Below are 27,786 nucleotides of genomic sequence, written 5' to 3' on the forward strand. Positions count from 1 at the left end.
TGCTGAGGGATTTTAGACAGGATCTGTCTTTGCACGCGCGCTGTTGTGAAAAGCAGAGTAGAACGCAGCGTCCAATCTGTCTCTGTCATTCCGTTGACTGTCCAAATTTGGCCTTTAGAAAATTTCCCGGATTTTGGCTTAAAATATGGGAATTTTCCCGGATTTTGGCAGATCAAAGTTGACAGGTATGCACTTCAGACAGGCACCGTACATGAAGAATCATCTAGTAGAGTAAGATACTTCAGGCTCGGACTTTTCCGGGATCCATATGATGTCACGTGAACGCCCCTTAAGGAGACATTCGGTTAGAAGACTTTTTGGAGTCTTATGGTTGAGAATAGATGGAGTCCCCTTAGCGCTGTAGATGGTGGTAAGTGCACATCTTGTGCAAGCCACCACCAAACATTAGAAAAAGAAAAGAAGGAGGGGACAACGCCCCCTTAGGTAACCAAACTTGAGCACACTCCTTTGCATTGAGATGGCGTAGTTTGAATTATCTTTCTCTACAAAACCATTCTTTGGTACATACATAACATGGCCACCCTTTCTAATGAACTATGGGTGCATCCCAATATGTGACCTTGCCTCCTCCACTTGTGCTTGTCTCCTCGTCCCGCCTCCTGGCCCCTCCTCCGTGGAGAAAACGATAAAGTTTCCCAGCTGTCAGCCTCGCCACAACAACTTTTGAGGGACTGTTTTTCATTCACCATCCCAATTGCAAATGAGAAAAAGACTTTATAATTGAGCTTTTGCAAGATATTGAAATATAATGCTGTTGTCAGTGATGTCATCATGACGAGAAGCAAGTGGAGGAGGCAAGTGGAGGAGGCAAGGTCGCATATTAAGATGCACTCTATGTGAACAGAGACTGCTGAACAGGAGACAACTGGCTCATATACAGGCCCATGGAAGTAGTAGGTGTGGTGGACATGAATCCCACACAGTACTCCCCAGATTTGAATGTGTGGATTTGTGTGATTGGATTACTGTACATGGTTATGTGTAGGAGATTTTTAAAGTACTTTTCTAACCTTTTATTTTAATTATTCATTGCTTCAATGTGGAAGGGAATGCTCCATTGTGTAATCGTTGTTACAATAACGTAAAAAGATGTTCCAAAGAAAGATATTCTACAATATCGAACTCTTGACTAAGGTGGCGGAGGAACTCCCCCCTCCCAGCGCACACATACACCACCACAGGGGACTGTGAGGTACTGGTAGTCTATGGTGGTCCCTGGGCTAGAACCAGTTGAAAACCTGTGCTGTGGGACACCAAAATAACTAATGAAAAAATATTATTCTTGTGTCTTAATGCACTTATGTTTATTTGTTTGCCATTAGCACACCGGACTGTCCTGGGAATCCAGGTAACTAGCATTTACAATGGCTACGCTACAGTAAATATTACGTACTTGTCAAGAGAAAACACTGTATTCAGGATAAAATCCAGACGTGGTGCAATGGAATGTAGCCATTATGCTGCCAAATGCTAGAACCAGTTTGCTTTTGGAATTAGAACTGCCCCAACAGTGGTATGTTTTAAAATAAATAAATTTAAAAACAGTTTATTTTTTATCTGTCTTTGATTAGGGCAATTTATCAACAGTCTCTCTAGTATTTAATTTTACCTGTAATATCTTCTTCCTTCTCTTTCTTTTTCAAAGAAAGAATATAATTTTGTATAATAATGTGCTATACAAATGTTGTTGTTGTTGTTGTGGTATTCCCCCATACACTCTGTTATTTACTGTATGTATTTGTTTTCAGATTGTCCAACACCTACCACTACTCCTACCACTATTCCTACCACAACCCCTGGTAAATATGTGTTGGGTCTTTACTCATATATGTATGGCCTTGGTATTTACCATTTATTGTTTATTTAATTGTATATAATATGCATACATAATACATTATGTGTACACTGCTATATAGCATACAGCATATTTCGGGTGAGTGAAGACCCATCTTCTCATATATGAAAACTGTTATCTATTCTTATTATATGGTTGTGACGTCATCGGTCGAATGCTCCATTCATTTCAACGGGGCTCCCCAACGTTCGCACGTCTGTTATTTTTCGATAACGGACGGGTTGGTCTATAAGCGACCGCTGTCAATGGCAACAAGACTTTTCACTGCTAAAGCGACATCTCAACAAGACTCTAGTTCTAATCAGCTGCTGTGATAGACAACACCTGTTGTCCTGGCTACCTAGCTGTTAGCGGTGTTCCACAACGGCACTGTTTTGTTTTGCGCAGCAACAATCTTTTGACATTAAAAACTATAATAGACTTCACATTAAATAGGCCTAAAGAAATGTCCCCGCCATGTGTGAATCATTTAAGTATATCCATATAATAAGCGGGTTAACTTTCGGCGAGTCGGACGCTTTGTGGAATAGCAGCACTTCAGAGAGAACAAGACCCCTCCGCTCCGCGTCGGGGTCTAAAGATTCTCTCTGTCGTGCTGCTATTCCACGGTAGCGACCTTCTCGCCGAACGTTAACCCTTACATAATGAACACTTAGAAATTGGTGGGGATGGCAAATGGTCATGAAAAACACAATATATGTGAATGGGTATTCTGGAAAGAAACTACTAAAAAATGTCATACTGTACCTACGACAGTGGGCGCATGTGTAAAAGCACAAATAGCATGGAGATATTCGTTGTAAACATTGCCTTGTTTTTCATAGCCTTTTTAGATGCGTCCTAGCATCTCTATAAGAGGGTATGTCCGTCCGTCCATCGGTCTGTCCGTCTGAAACGCATTCTTTAAATCAGCCAAAACATGATCTTCGCTGCCATTTTTCGCATAACATTGAATTGTATTCATTAATTTACATCAATAAGCAACAAGTGGACACATATTTGTCCACCTGTCAGACTTGTTCTGGATTAACTTTTTAAAAATTATTTTTGTATTAGATGCGTGTTTTTGTGTTTCTTATGTGTTTTGTGTCTCTGCTTTTACTCAAAATGTGAAGTTCCATATTATTTGGTACTTGTTTTTGCCACATGACATAGGCTAATACAAAACATTAAACTTTCTTTTTGAAGAACTATGCCCGTGCAAAGATGGCGACTGTGGTATCGAATGGACAAAGGACTGTTACAACTACAAGTGTGATGGAGGTGTGGAGACAAAGACCCCGGTGCCCTGTCATCCCCGTCCAATGAAATGCCCCCGTGGCTCTGAGGTTACTGGGGATAAGTGCTGCAATCCATCCAGGTGTAATTGTGAGTGTCTTAACTTTATACCCCATGAGCATAATAATAATAATAATAATTATTTTTTTTTAATTGGCAGCTGGTTGTAATGGTTACGGAGTTTGTTTTAGATGAAAGCGGAGTTGCTTTAGATGTAAGCGTCACCTAAGTGTAATGTAAAGTAATGTAATGGCAAATGTGGCCAAGTGGTTGGGTAGGTGGTCTTACTGCAGGATCAGAGGATGGCAGGTTTGAATCCCCGCTCCCTTACCTCTCCCTACACCTCCATCCGTGGCTGAAGTCCCATTGAGAATTTAAACCTACATCTTAACCCACATTACTCCTGCAGACTGTAACCAGTACCCTCTAAATAACCAACATGATCTCCAAAAATTCCGTGCTCCTGGACACAGATGTTAAAGCGATGGTTCGGAGTAGAATCACCCTAATGCCATTTGAACCGTGACACCCATCCACCTTTACACCCGAAGTGTTTTCTGCCGCAGGCTTACATCAACAGAGTTGCCGTGTAATTCGATGTTTATTCCGGATAGCTTGACTCAAGCGCATATGGATACTGGGCACCGTCTCCAAACTTTCCCCACAAAAATAACATGTCATGACACCAAACTTCTACAGTATAACAAATGTGGTTTGTACTCACAAAAAGATGAATTTGAAACTTTGTACATAGTCCAGGAGTTTATTAGTAACAGCACACGAGACGATTAGCTTTTCTGCTGCTAAACATCCGTCGACGTCACTTCCTCCAGCTGGGACTTTGTTGATGGAAACAAATACACGTGAGTCCGGAAGGCGGAAAACTCAAAAAGACAGCTTGCGCTACAACTTGAAATTAACCACTTCGGATTTAAATTTTACCACATTTAATAAATAGAAGACGATGCCACACTCGTGCATATATCCTGGCTGTGGACTAAAACACAAACCTTACAATAAGTGGACAGTCCCAGCTGGAGGAAGTGACGTCGACGGATGTTTAGCAGCAGAAAAGCTAATCGTCTCCTGTGTTGTTACTAATAAACTCCTGGACTATGTACAAAGTTTCAAATTCATCTTTTTGTGAGTACAAACCACATTTGTTATACTGTAGAAGTTTGGTGTCATGACATGTTATTTTTGTGGGGAAAGTTTGGAGACGGTGCCCAGGATCCATATGCGCTTGAGTCAAGCTATCCGGAATAAACATCGAATAACACGGCAACTCTGTTGATGTAAGCCTGCGGCAGAAAACACTTCGGGTGTAAAGGTGGATGGGTGTCACGGTTCAAATGGCATTAGGGTGATTCTACTCCGAACCATCGCTTTAAGGACACATAATCCGTGTCCAGGAGCACGGATTTTGCCAAAATTCCGTGCTCCTGGACACGGAATTGTTTGAAGTGCTTTCTATAGGCTATTTCCACAGTCTTGTGTCTCAGGATTTTTCTAATTTCAAATATTTTGTCTAAAAAAAACATTTCTTACTGACAGACAGGTTAGGGTTAGGGATTGTTTTGGTCTTGGCACAGCTAGTTTTATTTCATTCATTATATGAGTTTGATAGCCTAGCAACCAACTGGAAAAGGTATTTCTCAAAAATATGTCTTTAATGACAGGTTAAGGTTAGGGAATGTTTTGGTCAGGGCACAACTTTAAATTGCTATAGCATTATTTTGTTTAGGATTAGCATTTGGTATGTATTTTCTAATGATAGAGTTAACACAGTGCTGTGGTAATAGCACTTCCGTGTGCCCATCACGGAAAACAATTCCGTGTCCAGGAGCACGGAAAACAATTCTGTGTCCAGGAGCACGGAATTTTGGCAAAAACCGTGCTCCTGGACACGGATTTCGTGTCCTTAACATCCGTGTCCAGGAGCACGGAATTTTTGGAGATCAGGCTGAAATAACTGTCGCTAAATAACTGTCGCTTTGGATAAATGCCTCAGCTAAGTGTAATGTAAATGTAACAATCTTATGTAGTGCTATGTAATGTAATTAATTGATGTCTTTCCAATAGGTCGCTGTGAGGTCTGGTCAGACCCCCACTACATTACCTTCCATGGCACGTACTACAGATTCATGGGGGCCTGCACCTACACGCTGGTCCAAGAGCGAGTGCCGCAGTACAACTTCAGTGTCATGGTGGACAATGCTCATTGCTTCGGGAAGACGACTGTCAGCTGTGCCAGAGGGGTGTGGATAACCTTTCGACACCTCTCGATCCACATCATACAGGAATCGTTTTGGAGCAGGCCATACGTAAGATAATATTTTGTTTTTGTTATTGCCATTGTTTTTTTTCACACCATGTAGTAGCACTAGTGGTGTCAGCATGAAGAAGTTTGATAGTTTCGATAGGAAAAGATATTTGGACATAAACTGTACATGGCTAGACATATGTTATTGTAATGTGAAAGAATAAGAAATGGGGCATCTATATATTTATGTTAATCTAGTTTTATTTTCGTGACGTTTTGGGCCACCACACCCCTACCTCACACATTTTGATCCTGCATCCGGCTAAAAAAAAAAAAAAAAAGATGTGCGGGAGATCTGACTGGGCATTTTTATAGTGTGCCATATGTGCCTTTTCAGTAAGCACACATACACATTCCATCACGGTAGTTATTTGTTGGTAGGTGGTAGGTGTACATGGTAGGTGTAGTGTGCCTTACACATAATGTGCCACTTCTATAGTATGTCCCATTTAAGATAGCCCATATACAGTATATCACGAAAGTGAGTACACCCCTCACAGTTTTGCAGATTTGTGAGTATATCTTTTCATAGGAAAGCATTGAAGAAATTTCACTTTGACACAATGATTTGTGACCTTTTAACAACATATTTAACCCCTTAAATTTCTTGTTCACTCAGAAAAAAACAAAATATAGCCATTAATGTTTGAACATGTACTCACAAAAGTGAGTACACCCCAGATTAAAATCCAGTAGAGAAGGGGCTGTGTTGGCTCGAATCGTCTCGAGATGAAGCAAAATGAAAAGGGATGAAAAGGGAGGTCATCAGTGTGCGTTTCAACCTTTCTTTGCATTGAACTTTTACATTTTGAGTCTGCATCTGGCTTAAATAGATTGGTGTGAGATTTGAATGCAATCCTATGGAGAATATCATGATCTGCTTCAGTAGTCACAGTGCATGTTGACATGCATGTTTCTTTTAGGTGTATTTCAGATTGCCAATGTTGACAGCATTCATGCATCCCCAAACCATGTCAGTCCCACTACCATGCTTGGCTATTGAGAGGATATACTTTTTTTGTAAAACTCACTTGTTTACCACCACACATGCTTGACACCATCTAAAGCAAATTTGTTTATCTTGGTCTCAAGAGAGATGGACAGACCAAGGATATGGATCACTGGAACCATGTCGTGTGATCTGAAGAGACCAAGATAAACAAATACACTTTAGATGGTGTCAAGCATGTGTGGTGGTAAACAAGTGAGTTTTACAAAAAAAAGTGTATCCTATCAAAAGCCAAGCATGGTAGTGGGACTGACATGGTTTGGGGATGCATGGATGCTGTCAACATTGGTAATCTGAAATACACCTAAAAGAAACATGAATGTCAACATGCACTGTGACTACAGAAGCAGATCATGACATTCTCCATAGGATTGCATTCAAATCTCACACCAATCTATTTAAGCCAGATGCAGACTCAAAATGTAAAAGTTCAATGCAAAGAAAGGTTGAAACGCACACTGATGACCTCCCTTTTCATCCGCTTTCATTTTGTTTCATTTTGAGACGATTCGAGCAAACACAGCCCCTTCTCTACCGGATTTTAATTTGGGGTGTACTCACTTTTGTGAGTACTTGTTCAAACATTAATGGCTGTATTTTGTTTTTTTCTGAGTGAACAAGAAATTTAAGCGGTTAAATATGTTGTTAAAAGGTCACAAATCATTGTGTCAAAGTGAAATTTCTGTAATGCTTTCCTATGAAAAGATATACTCACAAATCTGCAAAAACTGTGAAGGGTGTACTCACTTTCGTGATATACTGTATGGATAATTTTGGCATAAACATGGATTGCACTACTACTTCATACAACTCACACATGATGTTGTGTTTTTCTCTTTTGTTTTACTTTTTTGTAACATGCAGTTTAAAATAGTATGTAATACTGATATTTTTATGTTTAAAATTCTCCAACTTGTTTTTACTCCCGGGGACATGCTTGCGGTTTGACTTAAATTGCACATGCAACCGTGTGCACCCCAATGCACATACTTGCTAAAAGCTATCGATGGCTTTTTTGCGAGTATGTACTCCCGGTCACATGGGGTTGCATGCATAATTTAGCCATTCTAGGTATAATACTGGAGCAGGGGCGGAGCAGAGGGCGGGGCATAGGGGCCAGGAACCCTCGGCCTCACCACTTGGGGGGCCCCCTGCCAGTGACTTTCGATTGCCAAACATCTTGTAGTTCTACGATATTTCACCATTCACCATTCTACGATATTTCGTGGGCCCAACGCCTCTGACACATCTCCCGCCACCCTGTCCCAATACCAGTGCTCCGTCCCTGTACTGGAGTTATCATGTAGGGGGCAGAAAGCCAACAGGGCTCCATTTAACATTTTCCACAGTTCTGTCAGATCCACTCTAGTCAAAAATGAGACGAGAAACAGAGATACATTTCAGAAGCTTTATTTTTTATTGCACATATTGTGTTTGGCGGTATGGCTCTGTTCAGAGGAAGCTCCCCGGCTTCTCCATGAGCTCCATGGAAGCCAAGACAGGGAACAGCAGCATCCTCAGGTGGAGTGCCTTCCATTTAGCTGGAAAGGCAGCATACCCCCTAGAACAGAGCCAGCAACAATGACAACAGTATGACATTGTTTGGCAATGATAAGTCTGGTGGAGCAGGGGAGGTGGTGGGTGCAAAACGAGCAGCAAAAAGCAATGACGGGAAAACAAATTCGGTAGTTTAAATAAAGCGCGCCAAAGGCCAGCATCCAATTGCGAGCAGCAGCTGATTAACTAAAGCGCAGCTGACTCATGGACAGCTATAGGGGTTAGGTCGGCGTCAGCCAATAGGCAAAAGGGAGCGTTGACGCATATCCTGTAGCAAGTATGTCCCCAGCCATATTAAGTATAGTATAAAAGCCTCTCCCTCTCCATCTGCAGGCCATGCTGAACAACGACACTGTAGATTCCCACCTTGAGAAATACGGAATCCGTTTTGATGTTGGACCAGGCAGTGTGTCCGTCTACATTGACCAAATCCGCTCCCATATTTCCATGGCGACTGGTGCTCGAGTGACCATCACCTTGGGAATGGAATACTTCCAGAACAACACAGAAGGACAGTGTGGTGGGTCTCCTCAGTGTGTGTGTGTGTGTTTGTGTGTGTGTGCGCGTGCGTGCGTGCGTGTGTGCGTGCGTGCATGCTTGTGTGTGTGTAGCCTAATGGTTGGAGAAGTGGTCTTAAGATAGATCAGAGGGTTGCAAGTTTGAATCCCACCCTGACCTTAAGTTCCTTTTTTAACCAGTACCCTGTAAATAGGTAAGTCACTTTGCATAAAAGTGTAATGTAATGTAATGTAATACAGTGTAGTGTGTGCATGCTTGTATGTGTTTCAGTGCATGCGCGTGACGTGTGTATAGTCTTGTAATGAATGTAATGTAGTGAACAAAACAGAAGAAATTCTAGAGTTTTACTTGCGTATGGTACTGTATGTGTTTGTCTGCACATACTACACGCTCCCGACCCTCAAGTTTGCTCTCCTGTTTTTTTTTCAGGTGTGTGTGGAGGTGCCTCCTGTGTGCGCCCTAGTGGTCAGGTGGAGGAAGACTACTGCTGTCCAGAGACAGCATATGACTGGATCGTCCCCGACCCGCGCAAACCCATGTGCAACAATGCGCCGCGAAACGTGTCCTGTGATGTTACTCCTCCCCCACCAACCACACTCTGTCCTGCTGTCTCTGTCTGTGACATTCTTTATGGCCCGTAAGACACATGCTCATGACACTTAGGTTCTGTGTGTGTGTGTGTGTGCATGCGAGAAATATTCTCTATGGCTTAGCACTCATGCTTACCAGGTGAATCCAAATAAAGAAGTAAAATGTGTGTGTGTGAGTTCAAATGTGTAAATGTGTTAACCCCCTCCATGTCTCTTCTCCATTCCAGAGTGTTTGAGGAGTGTCGAAGGCTTGTGGATCTGTCCCGGCTGTACGAGAGCTGCCGCTTTGATGTGTGCAACACTTTGCCAAACGTCTCTTGCAGCTCATTCGCTCAAGCTGCTGAACTGTGTCAAAGTGTGGATGTCTGTGTTGATTGGTGCGAACACACCAACGGCGCTTGTGGTAAGTACATACAGTACATGTGCAGAGAGAGAGAGAGAGAGAGAGAGAGAGAGAGAGAGAGAGAGAGAGAGAGAGAGAGAGAGAGAGAGAGAGAAAGATAGATATGGTCCAACTCAATCTATAACCACTTGTCCTCTCCATCTTGCTTGTGCTTTGATGTCATTGACAATTGACAATTTGTTCCGTAGCTCGCAAAAGCACAATTGAAAGGTCATTTTGACATCTGCATGGGGAAAAAGCTCCTCAAAAGCTGCCCTGCCTATTGTTTTCATCGTGGAGGCGGGGAATCAGCAAGGCACAAGGCCACAAGCAAAAGGAGAGAATGGGAGGTACTACCAGGGGGGACAGGATTTTTTTCTGGTTAGCTTCGCCGATTAGCAAGGCACAGTTCCTCGTTTGCCATTTTCACAAATTCTCAGGTCTGTGGTTGGGCACCTCCATGCATTCAATGCCCGTCTTCCATATAGCTTTCTGGTCAACCGTAAGTCAGTCAGTAACGTGGCACGTAATTGGCTGAGTAAACTGTCGGCGGAAATAACTCCATTTTGGAAGCTGAAAAAAATCTTTCAATTTTGGCTGAATTCACTAGCCTAGCATTTCCCACTGAAATGACTGGAGGCGGGACTTATTCACTCTCTCCAGTTCTTATACTACCTCCATGGGTATTACACATTGAAATGAACTCATAGAGAGATCTTCAGTTCAGCCATTAAGACTCAGAGAGAGGAATTCGTTTTAAACGATTAAATGTGAACATAGTTGACAATGAATTTGTCAGAAGGTACAGAGTCTTTGGCGTAGGTCCAATCATCAGCCCAAGTCTTGCGCTAGCAGATCCAGTAGAGCCTGCCGTAGCCATGCAGCCGGAACCGGACCTCAAAACTCAAGAAAGCAGGTTTTAATACTGCCCATAGAGATTGAAGCCCTCCGAAAAGAGAAGGGGAAACACTTGACCCGCCGTAGGGGACGACTGGAACTCATCTAAAGCAGAAAAGGAGGAGGGAAAAATAGATATGAAACACTGTGAAACCACACACAGGAACGAACCGGCCCCAGCAGCCACACAGTAGTGAGCCACACAGACCGACGTGCAGGACCGCAGAGCAATGGCGCCGGAATCAGTTTTAAAATGGTGGTGCATTTTTCTTTCTTCATTCTTTATTTCTTGACAATGTTACTGTTGCTGCACTCCACTCATTTGTCTGCAGTAAAAGTTGAGAAAGGCTCATTTAGGGAGCCCAAAAGTGGGGATGCAAATGCACCACTGCATCCCCCTTTCGAGCACAGAGAGTTGCGAGCAAGAGCGCCGCACGAAACACCTCCACCAGTAATTGTAGCCAGGGAAGCCAACAGGGGGTTACAAAGAGGTCACTTGTCCCGGGCCCATGGAGAGAGGTGCCCAGAATTAAATCCTCACTACATTGTATGTATTGGGTTGGGCCTCACAGACAGCAATAGACAAGACACGCTGACGCTCATTTGGAGAGCAATAGGGAGGGAAAGTAATCTCATCGCCCCCTGCTGGCAACGTTCCAAGCCCCTGCAACAAATGAATGGGTTTTTTTCTTTGAAAAATTACATCTCGGCCCTGACGACGAAGTAGAAGTAGTGGCAGTCATATTATAGGCAAGTTGGCCCGTTTTATCGAATCAGGTGGTAAAATGTTCGGTTTTCCACTGATCTGAACTGATTTTAATATTCTTTAAAAAGCTAATACAGAACTACAATGACTGGCATGTGTGACATGTTTACTCCATGTAATTAGCATAGCCAAATTAGCATAGCCAAGCATGAGCCAGAGAGGTGGTTACTCGTCACCACAGAAGCCATCATATCTACTAGAGAAGTTAAAACCAAACCAAAATGATCGCGTGTATATATGTTTAATAAGAAGACAATGTGCAACTCACAGGATTACAAGAATGTGAAGATATGGGAAGAACTTGCGTTCATTCACGTTCATTTGTTTCTCTGTGTTGTCAACGAGGCGCGAAGCACAGCATGCTGGGAGCTGTAGTCCGTTTCCGACCAGATTGGCACAATTTCTATTTTTCTTATAAGGGCAAAAAATGACTTAAGATTTTCACAGGTAGTAGTTCATCCTATTGTGTACGCTGAAAAATGTGTCTGGTGTTATAGTTCCTAGTCATATCTTTGTGGGATTTTTTTAAAAACTCGTCTATGGGAGTTTCAATAGGATCGCCCTGGTGTTTGGAACGTAACCGCTAGGATCGCTGTTTTCCACTTTCCCTCCCAATACATGTCTTTTTTGTTTATCAATACAGTGCTGTGAGTAGGGGCAAGACACTGACAACCATGTGAGCTAATTTTGTGACCGACAGCAGTTTCCAACAATCAGAGATTGAGTTGTGCGCAGTTAATCTTGTGCAGTCAGGAGAAAACAAAAATTTAGAACCCATGTATAGACAATACATAGTCACCTACACAGAGGGCATCAGACAAGCCAAGAAGAGAGCAACAGACAAGGAAGGGATAGAAGCGCTCATGGAGAGCGGTAGACGATATACAGTGGCCCTCACGGAGGCCAAGATGAATGGACAGCTCGCTGAGAGTGACAGACAGTGGTGGACAAAGTAAAAGTAAAAGTTAAAAGTAAAAGTTAAATAAAGAAACAGTTTCTTTCCAACACAGGTAACTTATCTGAGTAAAAAGTAGCAATGTACTTGTCTTACGATAAGCTGATTCTGCACAGGTTGGGTTGAGTTTGTGGTGGGTCCTTGTTAGATTTTTATTGTTTTTCAGTAATAACAAAGTCTATCTCAATAGGTAGGTAAAATGGAGTAGAGGGTGTAACAGCATGTGCTACTGTTGTAATTACACCACGAAAGTACTTTTACTTTTTCTTTGTCCACCACTGGCGACAGACGAGACAGACACACTGGGGTAGAGCACCAATCAGACGCAGATGACCACATGGATGGGAGCAGATGAGACAGACAGACAACCCTCGCGGAGGGCAGTAAACAAAGCAGACAGGGTAGTAGACGAAACAGACAGACAGACGGTCCTCTCTGAGAGGGACAGACGAGACTAGGGGTGTCTTACAGGGGGGTAAAGAGTGACTGATTCACCAGGGCACTGTATATATTGTGTTCATAGTACGGCCCTTGGAGGGCTTTTACGGCCCTGGGAGGAATTTGAAGTGGTCCTTCGAATGAAAGGTTCCCCATCCCTGCGTAATGGCAAGGTTGGCAGAACCAACCGAACCTAGGGCAGCAAGAAAGGTGAGACAGGTCATTATAGAAGGAAATGCTGACTGTCTGCAAAATGGAAATGTAACATTTGAGTCTGTCTGGCAGAACTACCGCAGGCTGCATATCCAAGAAAAACTGAGCTATGTCTCATTGAAAAGATCCAAGGATGACCGCAGCACTTGACATAGTTTTTATTAGACGTTTTTATTTATCATGGTGCACAAAATGATTGCTGTTTCGATGCGCATGCATCGTCCTCAAAAGTAAAATGAGATACTACCTAGATTGCTTACATGGTCACACCACACACACACACACACACACACACACACACACACACACACACACACACACACACACACACACACACACACACACACACACACAGAGAAAGAATTGAGATGTTTAAGAACTGGAATTACTCAAAACTCGTTCCAATTAGTGTTGAATATCGTTATTTTTTAATGTGAATTTTCTGAACATAAATACTGGTAGTAAAATGTGTTAATTTAACTCAATAGTTTAAGTTGAGAAAGCAAAGCATCTGTGTGCAATCAATGTCCAAAATTGGCCTGCCTCTCCAAGTGGTATCTGTAGTGTAGTGGTACGTTGGCTTTGAATTAAGTTCAAATTCACATAAACTGAAGCTCGGACTCTGTGAAACGAAATGTTTGCACTTATTTTGTAAATAGCACAGCATACTGTGAGGCCATTAAAACCCCACTTTTGTCCCGCCCAATTGGTCTACTTGGGATGAGCGTCTGCGGGTAAAAACGGGAAAAATTGGCCAGTAGGTGGTTTTTTTTTCAGCCGTTTTGGGCCCATAGATGTCATCGTAATTTGTTGAATTTGGGCGGAATTTAGCGCATTTTGGCGTTTTTTGAGAACCTTTTGGGCGGGATTTGATCTTTTGTCTGGACATCTCTTTTTAGTTATTACTGAGTTTGAACTTCCTGAATTTGTGTTGCTTTACAATTTGTTTTTCTTTTTTCCACCTCAGATTGCTATGTAGACCGTGCCTCAGACATAGCATTCCTCCTGGATGGCTCAGGCAGTGTCTCCTTTGACGATTTCCAGACCATGAAAGACTTTGTGATAGATCTAATCAAGAAGCTTCCACAGATGAAGGTGTGTGTGTGTGTGTGTGTGTGTGTGTGTGTGTGTGTGTGTGTGTGTGTGTGTGTGTGTGTGTGTGTGTGTGTGTGTGTGTGTGTGTTATTCACTGTCACAGACCTTTTTTTATCTGCCCCATTGGAGGAGGTTGGGCCTAGTATTGCAGTGAGTCTGTGTGTACCCCGCAGTGATTTGTGTCGCCTGTGAGTGGTGCCACATACACATCATACCCAGAGCCGTACATAGAGAGAGTCTGGCCAACTCGAATCATGGACGCCATTTTCGTTCCCCACGGCGAGGATTCTACAGTGTAACCCTATGGGCAGCATACCGTCAAAATCACTGGATCTAAAATACAAATAAGGCTTCATAGACCATCAAACTTGGGTTGTAGTATTATCAAGATCCCAACATATGAAAACAAACATTAACAAGTTTGTTCGTGGTAGTGCATTCAAGCGTTACTTCCGAGTTGTTGTTGCCTAGGTACAGCCAACGTCAAAGTCGATATTTAAGTAATGTACAGAAATAATACTCACAACGATGGTCAAGTTCATGTACAGGGACCCTGGTGATACTTGTGCCAAAGTTTCACGTTGTGTCGAGATTTAGTTTAAAAATAACGATGTGCTCAGCAGTGCATAATCGCGATTGCAGACAGTAGAACTTTAGGATGAGTCTGGATGCTCGTAGGTTCAGTCTGGATATTCATGAGACTGGAAATGAGTTTAAATCGCAGGGGGAAAGGACCTTATTAGCACGACAGAAATAATAACTTGGTGGGCAAAGTTATGTTTTCACAGTATAGCATACTTACAGGTGGCAATTAAGATTTGACAAGCTAATTTCAAGTTACCTAGAGAAACCTATCTTCATTCGTTTTCAAAGTGCGGACATGAGTTGTTGAGAGCATGCCATCATCATGACTATTTTTTTCTTTCAAAAGTAATTGTTAACAAAAGTCGAAGGGGGGGGGGGGATACGTGTAGCCTACCTCACACAACACGGAGAAACCTGCTGCTTTCCGGTTATTAATTCTGATCTTTATATTCCATAAAGGGGAGTTTATATCCGTGTATGTCCCAAATCCTCAGTTTCTGTCACGAGTTAAACGATGCTGTTTTTTTTTCTCCTGACCCGACCCTGCACTACAGCCACATGCACAACAGTTTGTCATAATAATAATAATGTAATAATATATTAGTGAAGCGTTATTTTTTATATCTGTTAATGCTCATTTATGGGAGAGGGGAACGAAAATGGCGTCCATAAAACATGTGACCAGCCCAGATCCAATCAAAATAGCGGAATAGCTCGCTCGTTCGAACTCATAGTTGGCCAGACTATGTAGAAATTCAGTAGAAATGTCCTTTATAATTCAACAGTAATTGTTTTTACTTGAACTAAAGCAAATAATATTTCTCTGAACACAGTGGCTGGGATCCACCTCATAACCCTGCTGATTTCAACATTTTCCTGCTAGTTCCATTTTCTGTCAGTTCCTTTTATGCTGCCCATAGCCACTGCTACCAACATAGTAACGGCACTGCCGTTGGAACCATGGACAATGAGGTGGATGAAATTGAAGTGAAATATGTGTCATTGTCTTTTTACAGTTTGCCGTCGCCCAATATGCCAGCGGAACAATCACCCACTTCAATTTCAACCAATTTAACAGCTCTGGGATGTTTGAGAGCCAGATCAACGGTATCACACAGATCTCCGGTGGGACCAACACTGCAAGGGCAATTTGCACTGTTGTGTAAGTCCAACGTTCAAAATACTCTGACATAACACCATTCAGCTCCAGAATGTTCTCTTACCCATAGAAAAGACATAACGTTAACCCAAAATGTTTTCAGAAGCATTGAGAAGCTTATTCAAGACCTTGCCAAGAATTTTGGCAAAAAAATGAAAATCACAAAGAAATGGAAAAAAAATCTTTCATGTTGATTTTCTTAGTTTTGCTATAAAGAGAAATGTCTCTGGGATTTAAATCTAGACACATTTTCAAATGCTGGTTCCGCTTGTGTCTGCCCACAGGGACACGCTGTTTGTGCCCGCGGCAGGATTGAGAAATTTTACCACTCGTGTCCTCATTGTCATCACCGATGGTCAGTCATCAGATAGTCTCCAGCTTCCAGACTGTGTAGCTGAGGCAGAGGCAGAGGACATCACCCGATACGCCATTGGGGTATGACACTACACACCAAAGATATTCAACACGGTAGACCAAGATAAATCATGGAAGAAGATAAATGATTGTGACGCATCACCAATATTTAATGCAAAGGAGTTTAATCGCCTTCTGTCTACAAAGGGGGCGTGATCCTCTCCTTTTTTGTGCCGTTTAGTAGCGCCTTGCATAAGATGTGCATTAGAGGTTTGCACAGTGGGACAGAATTTTCAGTCCCACTCCCGGCCACACCCACCCTATCCAGTCCCACTCTCGCAAATAATTGTAATTGATAGTCCCGCAAATGTTATTTTCATTGGCTGTGAAACTATGCATTCCCTCGTAGACCTTATCTGCACATTTAGGCATTTCTATTAATGCTAAATCGAATGACCAACACAAAGTTTATATGATAAGCATGAATTGTTTATTTGTGGTAGTTAGGGTTGGGCGATGTCCTCCTAATTGTAATTGTGGTTTTTGGGGTTGTCCTATGATCTTTCCTGCCATTTGCATCACTCTGGACTTCCTGTTCTTGTTGGGTAGGGTGAGGCGGACATACCAAAAATAAATGTTATATGTTATGTGTATATACAGCCCAGTCCCATGCCATTTCGTATTATGGTCACTAAAATAATCTATAATATTCGCAATTCGTGACTGGGCTACGAATCCACAACCTATGTATTTTAATGGATGTCTAATTCGTGATAGCTTTATGATTTCTGAGCCAATTTTAACGGGCAACCAGTGCATGCTACACAGAAGAGAGGATTTTTGCACACCACAGCTGCAGTGAGTTTTGACCGGAATTGCCCAGCAGCTCATATTTACCTCCGCGAGGAGGTTATGTGATCATCCGAATTTGTTGTGTTCATTCGTTCCTTCCTTCGTTTTTGTGTTCGCTGCTGCAACTTCTGTTGGCAGAAGGGGGCAGGTGCGAGGTGAATTAGATTCTTCTAAGCAGGGCGGCTATAAGGGTCTGATGCTATCACACACACACACACACACACACACACACACACACACACACACACACACACACACACACACACACACACACACACACACACACACACACCCCGAAATGCATCATTGAGCAAACATTTGTGAGTAAGGTTTCCAACTCTGTCTGACAAAAGACTAATCGATCATTTTATTTACACGCAATAACTTTCTTCAGTATCCCGGGAAACTTGTTTTGCCCCTGGATACTGAAGAAAGTTATTGCTTGTAAATAAGATGATCGATTGGTCTTTTGTCAGACAGAGTTGCCAACCTTACTCACAAATGTTTGCTCAATAATGCATTTCGGTAAATGTCTTATGCAAAAAGATGGCTAGTCAACAAACATTTCAGAATGTTATACAGCAAACACTTTGGGTAGTTAAGCAAGTTATTGTATTATAGATCTACACATAGGCCAGGGACTTGCCTGTTTGCACGTGCGGTTGACTGTGCATATAGTCATAGCCTACTTGCAAAGCTGTCTTTTTGATGTACGCACTTTCTTTGTGCCACCAATTTGTAAAATTATATTCACTTTTTATCGTGTTTAAATTGAATAACTATACAAAAAAAATATGTGTATGGGCATAAATATACAGGGAAGCTTCTTGGATTGTTTAAATACTGATTTTGTTCAGTCAGGCCAAGTTTTTCCAGCCATATAATGCATTTGCATCTGTATATGGAATTGTTTTTATATGCATAAATGATCAGTCATTGTTTTTTACTTTACAATCATAAGTTATTTATACAGGACATGGATATTAATACACATTAACATATTCAATACGTGAAACACATTTAGCCAGTTGCCAAAATGATGACGGGGTAAGGTTGTGAAATGACTTGGAATTGGTAGGACCTTGATTTCCTTTGTCATTCAACCCCCCTACGGTCATTTACTTTTTTACGTTTTTACTATGTTTGCAATATTTTAGTGGTTAGGGGTCAGTTGGGAGTATGTGTGAGCTTGCATATGAGTGTGTGCGTGTATGAATGCAAGTGTTACCAGTGTGTAAAGTATGTATGAAAGTATATTTGGGTAAAGACAAGGTGCTACCTGTTGAGACTGGAGTTCAAGCAGATAAAGTTGTGTCAGAAGAAAACGCACCTCAAAAAAAGGCTTATTGTGGTTTTTAATATCTTCTGCCTATTGTTTTCTAATCAGCAGATTGTGTACATTGTGTACATTGTCCATCAAAAATAGGCTTAGATTTCGTAAGGGTGTTATATATCAGACAGCCCATCGAAATACATAGGTTGTGGATGCGTAGTTCAGTCACGAAAAACTAGGCGTTTTCTTAACGGTATCACGAATATTATAGATTATTTCCGTGACGTACTACGAAATGGCATGAGGGTTTGGCAAAACATATCCCAGCTATAAAAGTGCTAATAATGTTGAAATTCAATTACATTTTCATGAACAAAATAAATTCAGGTAATGACCAAGGGGTCTGTAACAAAAATGTACAGTTGTTTGAAAGATTTAAGTGTAATTTCTTTTTTCATGGCTATAAACCTGCTCACAACCTGTTAAAACTGCTGTCCTAAGAATAGACATCATCTCAATTGACTGAAAATACAAAAATCACTGACGGAAATTGAATAACATCACCATGACATGGTAGAACGTTTTGAAGTGGTTCTACAGAAATGCAAATAGTGAGTTAAAAAAAACGATTATTTTCTGATTGCTCAAAATGTGTCCCACATATTCTTCACCACAGTCAGAATTTTTTGAAAGACAATTTTGGTATGTACAAGGTCATTCTCATTATTGAGGACCCCTTTTCAAACATTTAGCTCTATTGCATGCTTCACCATCACTAAAGCTCCTGTAACTGTACAGTTTTCTGTTATTTTTTTCCATTTGTTTGGACACTGGTACTGTCCCAACCATAACATGTCAACATAGTCAGTGTTGTATAATAGTATTATATTACATTAATCTTCATGAATATATAGTTTTTGAGAAGAGGTATGAAGCACCTAAGAAACAGAGCGAAAACAACATGGCTGTGAACAAACTCATATGTAAAAGAGTATTTTTTTGTCACGTCTATCAGACATCGCCAACGTCAGATTTTGAATGAAACATTATAAGATACGTATATTAGTAATCATTGTGATCCAAAATCATACATAGCCATACAGAGGCGCATTTGGAGGCTTTTTGTTACCACTGTCAGTTTTTGTCTATGCAATGTCAAGGCAAAGTCTGACTTCCTCCACTGATAGGTGGATTGTGGATTGTGGTGGTTTGAGGAGTGTTGGTTAAAACAGCATTGCATTTGGTTTTGTTGCCAGAAGAGTCTAATCTTCCACAAATGTATATATCTACAATAAAACTCCAAAATACAAATGTTTAAATTTTTTTCATTTTCCTGTTTCACACAATCAAGTAAATTAAAGAAAAATGAAAAAAATACCATGCACCTGGATCGTGCAGATTGAATCTGAAATGCGTTCCAACTATAAAGCCTCGGCCTTGTCTCAATAAAACATTTGTGCAAAATCCATACAGTATGAACATGAGGTCTAGGGAAGTGTTACTGGGCTGTTTCAAAAGTCTCTGGTAATACTATGGTAATATGGTAATATGTTAATCACACTGGGCTTTATACGGCAGGTTGGACAAGCTTTTAACAGACCCGACGCTCGGAAGGAGCTCGAGACGATTGCATCATCTGTGGACAACCATGTTTTTCATGTGAACAATTTTGATGCTTTGGAGAGCATCAGCGTGGCTTTAGGAAGGACCATAAGAGGTAAGGAAGTGTAAACTCGCCTGTTTGCTGAGCTTTTCTTAATGGCTCGAAACCATCCATCTTTTTCTTTATCACATTCCAAAGGTTTTCAATGGGATACTGGTGGTCCTCCATCCACACCTTGATGGACCAAGCAGTGTGGTTCAGAGAAATGTTCTGCAAAACAATCTTTAGAGTTCAAGGGGCATTGTCAGAACAGATGGAAGCAAGTTTTGGTCCAAGATAACTTTACAGTATGTGGTTTCAGTCTTGCGTCCTTTGCTAACCCCAGTTTCAGTTTTGCTGAAGCACCCTTACTGTATATCATCACCAATCTTTGGCCACATTTCACATCCAGTCCAAGACTTGGTCATGTAATGGTTGGATGGAGACCTGGAGAGGTTTACAAACCATAGTGTCTTGCACCTGCTGTGAAATTTGGCATAGAATATTGTAGGTGATGATCTGAGGGTGCTTCAGCAAGGTGGGAATTGGTCATATTAATCTTTGCGAAGGGCGCATGACGGAAGCCATATACAAAATCTTGGAATTATCTACCTCTGACAATTTCCCTCAAATCTGAGGACTTTTTTTTTAGCAGGATAATGTTTCAAGCCACAGAGCTTGGTCAATTAGTGTGTGGATGGAGGACCACCAGACCCTGTCATGGCAAACCATCAAAGCTCAGCACCTTGAATTCTTGCACCAGGTGTGGAATTGGGTCATCCAAGAACAATGTGAAAGACTGATGGAGAGCATGCCAAGATGCATGAAAACCATGATTACCAAATATTGATTTCTGAACTCTTTCTAAGTTAAAACAATACTATTTTGTCGGTTCAAAGTGAACATCTCGTTGATTTTTTTGCATTTGTGGAGGTCTGACATCATTGCATTTTTGTGTTATTTTGATCATTTATCCTTTTCTGCAAATAAATCCTCTAAATGGCAATATTTTCTTTTGAAATATGGAGGAAATTTTGTTAGTAGTAATACTCAAACACATATTTATTGATAGTAAAATTAGAAAAACTGATAATTTTGATCATATATTTTCTGGAGCTGTATATGAAATGAGCTATACTGTACATATACTGTACACGAACCTATGTGTATCTACCTTGTTGTTCTATGGGCAGGCTGATCTCTGTGTGAACTGAGTCCAAGAAAACACCTGGGGCTTTTTGTCTTCCTTTAAGTTGGCTAAGGAACACTGCATATGATATAATTTTGAAAATCAACATGGGTCCGGGTGGGATTTCGAACTCACAACCTCCATATCTCTAATCCAGCACCTTTACCTTTGAGCCAAGAAGCTGGCTGTCATAAGCATTCCAGCAAGACAATATCACATTGCATTGAAGAGCTGAACAGTGGAATTCTAGAGTGCGGGTGCTTGTTAAAGGAACACTGTGTGAGATTTTTAGTTGTTTATTTCCAGAATGAATGATGCCCATTCACTAATTTTACCTTTTTCATGAATACTCACCACCACCATCAAATTCTAAGTATTCATTATGACTGGAAAAATTGCACTTTTCATACATGATAAGGGAGATCTTCTCCAAGGTCCGCCATTTTGAATTTCCAAAAATAGCCATTTTTAGCTGCAAAAATGACTGTACTTGGACCATACTAGAAAATATTTGTTTATTAGTTAGTAAACTTTCATGTAAAGATCAAATTTGGCAATAGCCAGTAGCCCAGTTTCAATGAGCAGCATAGTTGCAGTACCTTTTTTAACCATTTCCTGCACAGTGTACAATTAAGAAAAGAATGTTGAGAGAATGTGACAGTTGAGATGGAACCCTTTATTGGCAGCACGTGTTCTGATTGTCTGTATGGCAGTTAGTATTGTTCTCTAAGGCAGAGGGCAGAACCACAACAGTTTCTTGTTTTTAGCTCGCTATTGTTAAAAAAACTTTAAAGAATTGGCACATGTCCTTTCCACAGGTTGGAGTCATATGTGTGATCTTTCTAACAGTCCTTGAATGAAGTTTATAGGTTAAACGGTTCAGTCACAAATGGACCTCTTGTGGAAGATGTGCTGACCTCTTCAGAAAGGCACTTCAAAAATGAATAGGAAAAGCCATTGGGCCAGCCCAGCCATTTTTACACACCTGCCATTTAAAAAGTAATGGGAGTTGGGACATGATCTTTTCACCGTTTGGAGTCATCTCATAGAGCTCGCTAACAACGCGTCAACTAAACTTCTAGGTGCAAGTGTTGATGTTTTATGAAAGAAAAAGCTTCCTACACTCTGATCCCTAGAGTGGCGGAACCTTCATTCAAGAGCATTCTACCATTGTTTTCTATGGGGACCCAAACTTGCACAAAATCGAAGAAAACGGAAAAAACAAAATTTTTAATCTCCAAGCCGAGCCTGTCGTTTTAGTGTTTGAACGGTGTCTCTATCTCAAAAGGCCTTGGAGAAGAGATTTCTATTTTTTACAGCCCTGCACAAGAGAATCAAGCAAGCATAAACCGTACTTAGAGATTACTATAAGCGTGGCAAGCCCGCTTAATGAATCATAGGAGGTGTCAAATGTTGGTGTGCCCACGAAAGCGAAGGGATAAAAGAGGAATTGCGCAGGTGCGCGCCACCTTTAATGCTCCTCTCTGAAAGCGGCAATGTTGGGCCTAGCAGCCTTTTTGCCTGTCAGCGGTGATTTCATGGTGTTCGGTGGATGTCCCCTACAAAGAGGACCTCCCGTAGAGAGAGTAGTCGAACAAATTCGATTGATAAGAGAACACCTAAGTCTTTGTATTTTTGTTTTCAGATCAATGCCCTATGAAAACCACTGTTCCACCCACTCATCATCCACCCACTACAACTCCTGTGACAACCACAATGACAACCACTACAATTACCATGGAAACAACAACTACCACCCTTCCCCCCACTACAACTCCAACACCTTCAACTACCATGACAACCACCCTTCCCCCCACTACAACCCCAACACCTTCAACTACCATGACAACCACCCTTCCCCCCACTACAACCCCAACACCTTCAACTACCATGACAACCACCCTTCCCCCCACTACAACCCCAACACCTTCAACTACCATGACAACCACCCTTCCCCCCACTACAACCCCAACACCTTCAACTACCATGACAACCACCCTTCGCCCCACTCTTAGGGTTATCACCCAGTCCACAGCTAAGGCTATTACATCCGAAATGTATTGGAATACCACCACTCCTCCGATTACCACCCCTCCGTGCGGTTGCCTTGACTCAAATAATGTGCGCCGACGCGTTGGTGAGATATGGATGGAATCTTGCCGTACATTGGAGTGTCTTGATGGAGGAGTTGTGAAGATGACACCTGTCCCCTGTCCGGAGCTTACGACACCTGCCTGCCCTGGTGGCAAGGTGGTCACAGTGATGGGGGAATGCTGTGCAATGAGGAAGTGTTTTTGTAAGTACCAGCTGCCTGCATATTAAACTCTTTGCGTAGAGCCTCTGTTATAGCCTCACCGTGACTAAAATGGTAATGACCAAGTCTTGATCTGTTACTTAAAGGGGTATGCCACTATTTTGGGGCTTAATACAGTTAAAATCGTTGGCTGGGGTTTATAAAGGTGGCAAAGTTAAGCGTTGTCTTGCTGTAAGAGAAGTTAAAAGTGGGAATATGTTGCTAAGCTAGTGAAAGTGAATGGATCCGTGTAGCATGTAGCAATGCTACATGGATACATGTACGCTTTGAAAGTAGTCTTTTGCTTGGTTACACAAACGTGGATATTGAAATTATATTTTCTATGGTATATTTATATGTTTATGGTATCCGTTTTACATATGATACGTGGATACAAATAATAACACCATTGTGACTGGTGCGTTTTAACACCCTAATACTGTTTTTTTTTTTTAAAAAAAGAGAGATTCAAGATTTCTTAAACTCTATTTATGTGTAATCAAGAGGCCCATATGGATTGGGATGACTTCAGCCTGGTTTTGAAACGATCAGACACAGATAATAACGCATCCACTATTAACCCACATTTTCGTAATACATTTTTGTAATGTTAGTTTGTAACTGATGGCCTGTGATATCCTGTGATTATCTTATTAGGGAGTACAAATGCACACCCGATAGAGAAGCCCCAGACCAACTGAGGCTCACATTTCTATAGAGAAGAAAGGCGCAGGGTTGCCAGATGTGACTGATCATTTCCATCCCAAATAAATGAAATAAAATTGAAATAAATTCTATTGATTTCTATAGGCCAGATTAAAAAAAAAATCCAATCAGGCAATCCTGGAAAGGGGCTTCACACTCTGGACAGTGTGCCACACTTGTTTTGTTTCCCTTTATAACATTACATGATTAACCAACATCTTCTCCACAGGTGAATGTGTAGTTTCGGGCGATCCCCACTATTACACTTTCAGCGGCCTAAACTATGACTTTATGGGGGCCTGCACCTACACACTGGTGCAAGAACGACATGGAATGACCGGACTGGCCTTTAGCATTGTTGTGGACAATGAATTCTGCTTTGGCATACCCACTGTGAGCTGTGCTAAAGGAATATTGATAACCTTCCGAGGATTCCTCATCCATCTCATACTGGATTCGTTTTTTGGCACTCCATACGTACGTATGTTAGGACAGTCTGATACTTGTGCACATCTTTTCCAAACTGCTTAACAAGATTCATTTCAATGCCATTTTCTTCATCTTCTTTTTTCAAATAGATTTTAAGGTAGCATTGGGGTTAACCAAACTTCATGATTTTATTGTGATCTGCGTTTTCTTTACCAAATTCAAACAATGAAACATCAGCACTATAAAACAAGTAATTTGTTTATATATTTGAAAATTGATATACAGCATTTTGGCCAGGAACTCTTTAGATAACAGAGGTAGGCCTACAGTTACCATTGATGGGAACAACATTGCATTGCACACATTATCTTGGTAAAATGGTAAATGGACTGCATTTATATAGTGCCTTTCCACTCCTTCGAGCCCTCAAAGTGCTTTACATTGTATGCCTCACATTCATCTGTTCACACTCACATTCACAGACCGGTGACAGTGGTTGCACCAGGAACAACTTGGGGTTAATTATCTTGCTCAAGGACACATCGATGGTGTCAGACAGAACAGGGCTCAAACCTGCAACCTTTGGGTTGCCGAACTACTCCTCTAGCACTTGAGTCACCACCGCCAAATCTTGGTGACCCGGTATCCGGTTTCCAGTAATAGGGACAGGGACATAGGGTTGACAAAAATAGTCTATAAGACAGACGGTAACAGTCGTCATTCGCCTATCCCCGCATTCTTTCCTTAACAAATGGTACAGCACAACCACACGTGTGTGTTTATCAAACGAAACATGAAGATAATAAAGTAATGTTGCTATCCCTTGGCTACTCCTGAATTTTTTAGAACTGCATCTCACATTCTCGCGTGAGCTATAAGGACCTCCCTCTGTGAAGCCTAGTACGCATGAGCAAACTTCTGCTCGATGGTAAGTTTTGAAAGTATACTACTAAACCAAGGCGATTTGAGTAATTGCAGTTATGGCATTTTTTTTTTAATTGATGACAGGATAGTATGAGAGGTGGACAGTAAGCAAATGGTGAGAGAGATGGGGAGGGGTTCAGCAAATGACCCGAGCCGGGAATCGGACCCGCGTCGACCGCATGGCAAACGAGTGCCCTACCGCTTGGCCACGTCAGGGCCAGTATGGTTTAAGGCGGTTTACTATACGTTACCACGGCTCGCTCGTGAAATCTCCCTCCTGTAGTTTGCCAGTTTTCCGGGTCTAGCATGTTGATAGCAACATCGTATTTATGTTGGCGTTTGACACAAAATGATCAACCATGTCCAGCCTATTTTTAACACCCTCGACAGTTTGCGGGGGTTCGCTAATCCCTTGTTTGCATTCACACCTTATTTGAGACTGGTCACCATTCACCCATTCAATTCGATAGGAACTGACAGCCTTAAATGCTAACAAGAAAGACTACAAGCAAAGCCATGCTTTCGGGTGACTTGCAAACTCTATTGTTTACGAGTCTTAAAGGGGAATATGCTGATGCTACTCTTGTCAGCACCTGATGACAGTGTTTTTTGCCCTTTCTGTAAGCTTGAGGGCACTGTGTATTTATATAACACACACACACACACACACACACAACCAACACACACACACACACACACACACACACACACACACACACACACACACACAACCAACACACACACACACACACATCTACACACACACAAATATCATCCTAGAATTTGTACAGTGCCTGCTGATGTTGCATACATTTTGGGATGATGTAAATGTATGTTAAGACTTTTTTAGAGTGTCAACATGCCATTTCTCTGATGGTTTCACTCAATTGTGTGAGCTTTCAATGTATTGTGTTTGGGTCAACGTTGTGTTTGGATTAGGGTTGGCAACTGTCAATGGAAAAAAATACGGGACACTTCATTGAGGCGGGGGTCTGGGCATCCTCCCCCAGAAAAAAACTAAATTTCTTAGATGTAATTTCTGCATTTTAACGCCCCGTGTCCCCTTTCAGCTCAATACCTGTACTTTTATCTCTAAAAAAGGGACTATTCCGTATTAGAAGGGAGGGTTGCCAAACCTAGTTTGGATCAATTACAGCATATGAACATTACAAACTATGCATTTTTAGATCGTAATTCATACACAACACCTTACTTATTATGCATGCATTAGATGCAATTCACATATTATAAAGGGGACATTTTTAGTTGGCTCTTGCTTATTTGTACCTACTTCCATCACTTTTTGAAAGAGGTAAATGAAAGATGCTCTTGGTCAAACAGAATACTGCTTTTGAACTGGCTAGCAGGGTTTGCATTTGTTCTATCAAACAATTTGTCAAACTTTAGTATCCCTTAGTTATAGTATGTTTTGGAATAGACTACCCAACCACATCCAAAATGCCCCTTCACTGGCCATCTTTAAACATCACCTTAAAACTCATCTGATTTGAAATGCGCTATATAAAATAAATGTTTTATTATTTGTATTATTATTAGCAAAGTTGTATAGTACTGTACATTAAGACTGCAACATGCTCATTTAACTGTGATTCCCTTTTTATTACCACTCCAATTCACAGGTCACACTGAACGGTTCCAGAGTGAACCCCCCCGCCAATCTCGAATTCTTTGTTTTTGAGAACATTCCCAACGGGGTGTCTGTTCACATTGTGCAGCCTGGTATCTACGTCTCAATGCAGACAGGAGGCCACGTCGTCATCAGACTGAACTACCAATTCTTCCGGAACAACACAGAGGGACAGTGTGGTGGGTGGCAGTGCAGCAATCTAACTCATCTTACTGTGACATGGATCTTGATAGTGACTGGCTAATTGCCATTGTAAATCGGGTCTAAACACATACCATTCAAGACGAAGATTCTAAGCGTGGCTAACTTAAACGCATGGGTCTAAGTTGATAACGAGAATCTGGTGCAGTTGGGGTAGGGAAACGGCACATCTTTGTACCATCTGCCGTTGAGGTACCAGCGTGATTGCAAAGACGATTCATTGCTGTAACCGGCAATGTTTTCCATGCAATGGACCATTGTGTGGCACAGTACCATAGAATGACACTTGAGCACCACGTATTGATCAAGAGCCACACATACATGTCAGTGGCAGTATACACACACAACACTTCCACTGGGCAGACATTGCTTGTAGCACCACACAATGTGACTAGGCCTATGGGAAACGCCAGCAGAGGATTGGCAGAATTGACACTTGAACACTTGATCAAAAAAAATCTTTAGGCAGAGGATATTGCATTTTACACAGATCTGCCCTCACATGTGTTTTTTTTAAGGTGTGTGTGGAGGCCCCCCCTGTGTGCGGCCTAATGGTATGGTGGAGAATGATGACTGCTGTCCAATGACTGCATATGACTGGAAGGTTGATGACCCAACTAAGCCCATGTGCAAA

General features: G+C 41.6%; 1 protein-coding gene across 1 annotated transcript in view; it reads left to right on the plus strand.

The window, feature by feature from the left end:
- The window catches only part of LOC134464822 (mucin-2-like), a 71,054-nt gene that overhangs the window by 34,541 nt on the left and 8,727 nt on the right, over positions 1-27,786 (plus strand). Inside the window, exons 22-34 of the mRNA XM_063218157.1 lie at positions 1,344-1,369; positions 5,237-5,412; positions 8,377-8,563; positions 8,992-9,199; positions 9,380-9,555; positions 13,771-13,898; positions 15,500-15,645; positions 15,927-16,077; positions 19,700-19,838; positions 22,598-23,248; positions 24,180-24,427; positions 26,944-27,130; positions 27,671-27,786. The exon at positions 27,671-27,786 is cut by the window's right edge and continues 86 nt beyond it. Coding sequence (XP_063074227.1) covers positions 1,344-1,369; positions 5,237-5,412; positions 8,377-8,563; positions 8,992-9,199; positions 9,380-9,555; positions 13,771-13,898; positions 15,500-15,645; positions 15,927-16,077; positions 19,700-19,838; positions 22,598-23,248; positions 24,180-24,427; positions 26,944-27,130; positions 27,671-27,786 — 2,539 coding nt within the window. The remainder of the gene's footprint in view (positions 1-1,343; positions 1,370-5,236; positions 5,413-8,376; positions 8,564-8,991; positions 9,200-9,379; positions 9,556-13,770; positions 13,899-15,499; positions 15,646-15,926; positions 16,078-19,699; positions 19,839-22,597; positions 23,249-24,179; positions 24,428-26,943; positions 27,131-27,670) is intronic.

The sequence above is a fragment of the Engraulis encrasicolus genome, chromosome 15 (assembly GCF_034702125.1).
Source record: "Engraulis encrasicolus isolate BLACKSEA-1 chromosome 15, IST_EnEncr_1.0, whole genome shotgun sequence".
Taxonomy (NCBI): domain Eukaryota; kingdom Metazoa; phylum Chordata; class Actinopteri; order Clupeiformes; family Engraulidae; genus Engraulis; species Engraulis encrasicolus.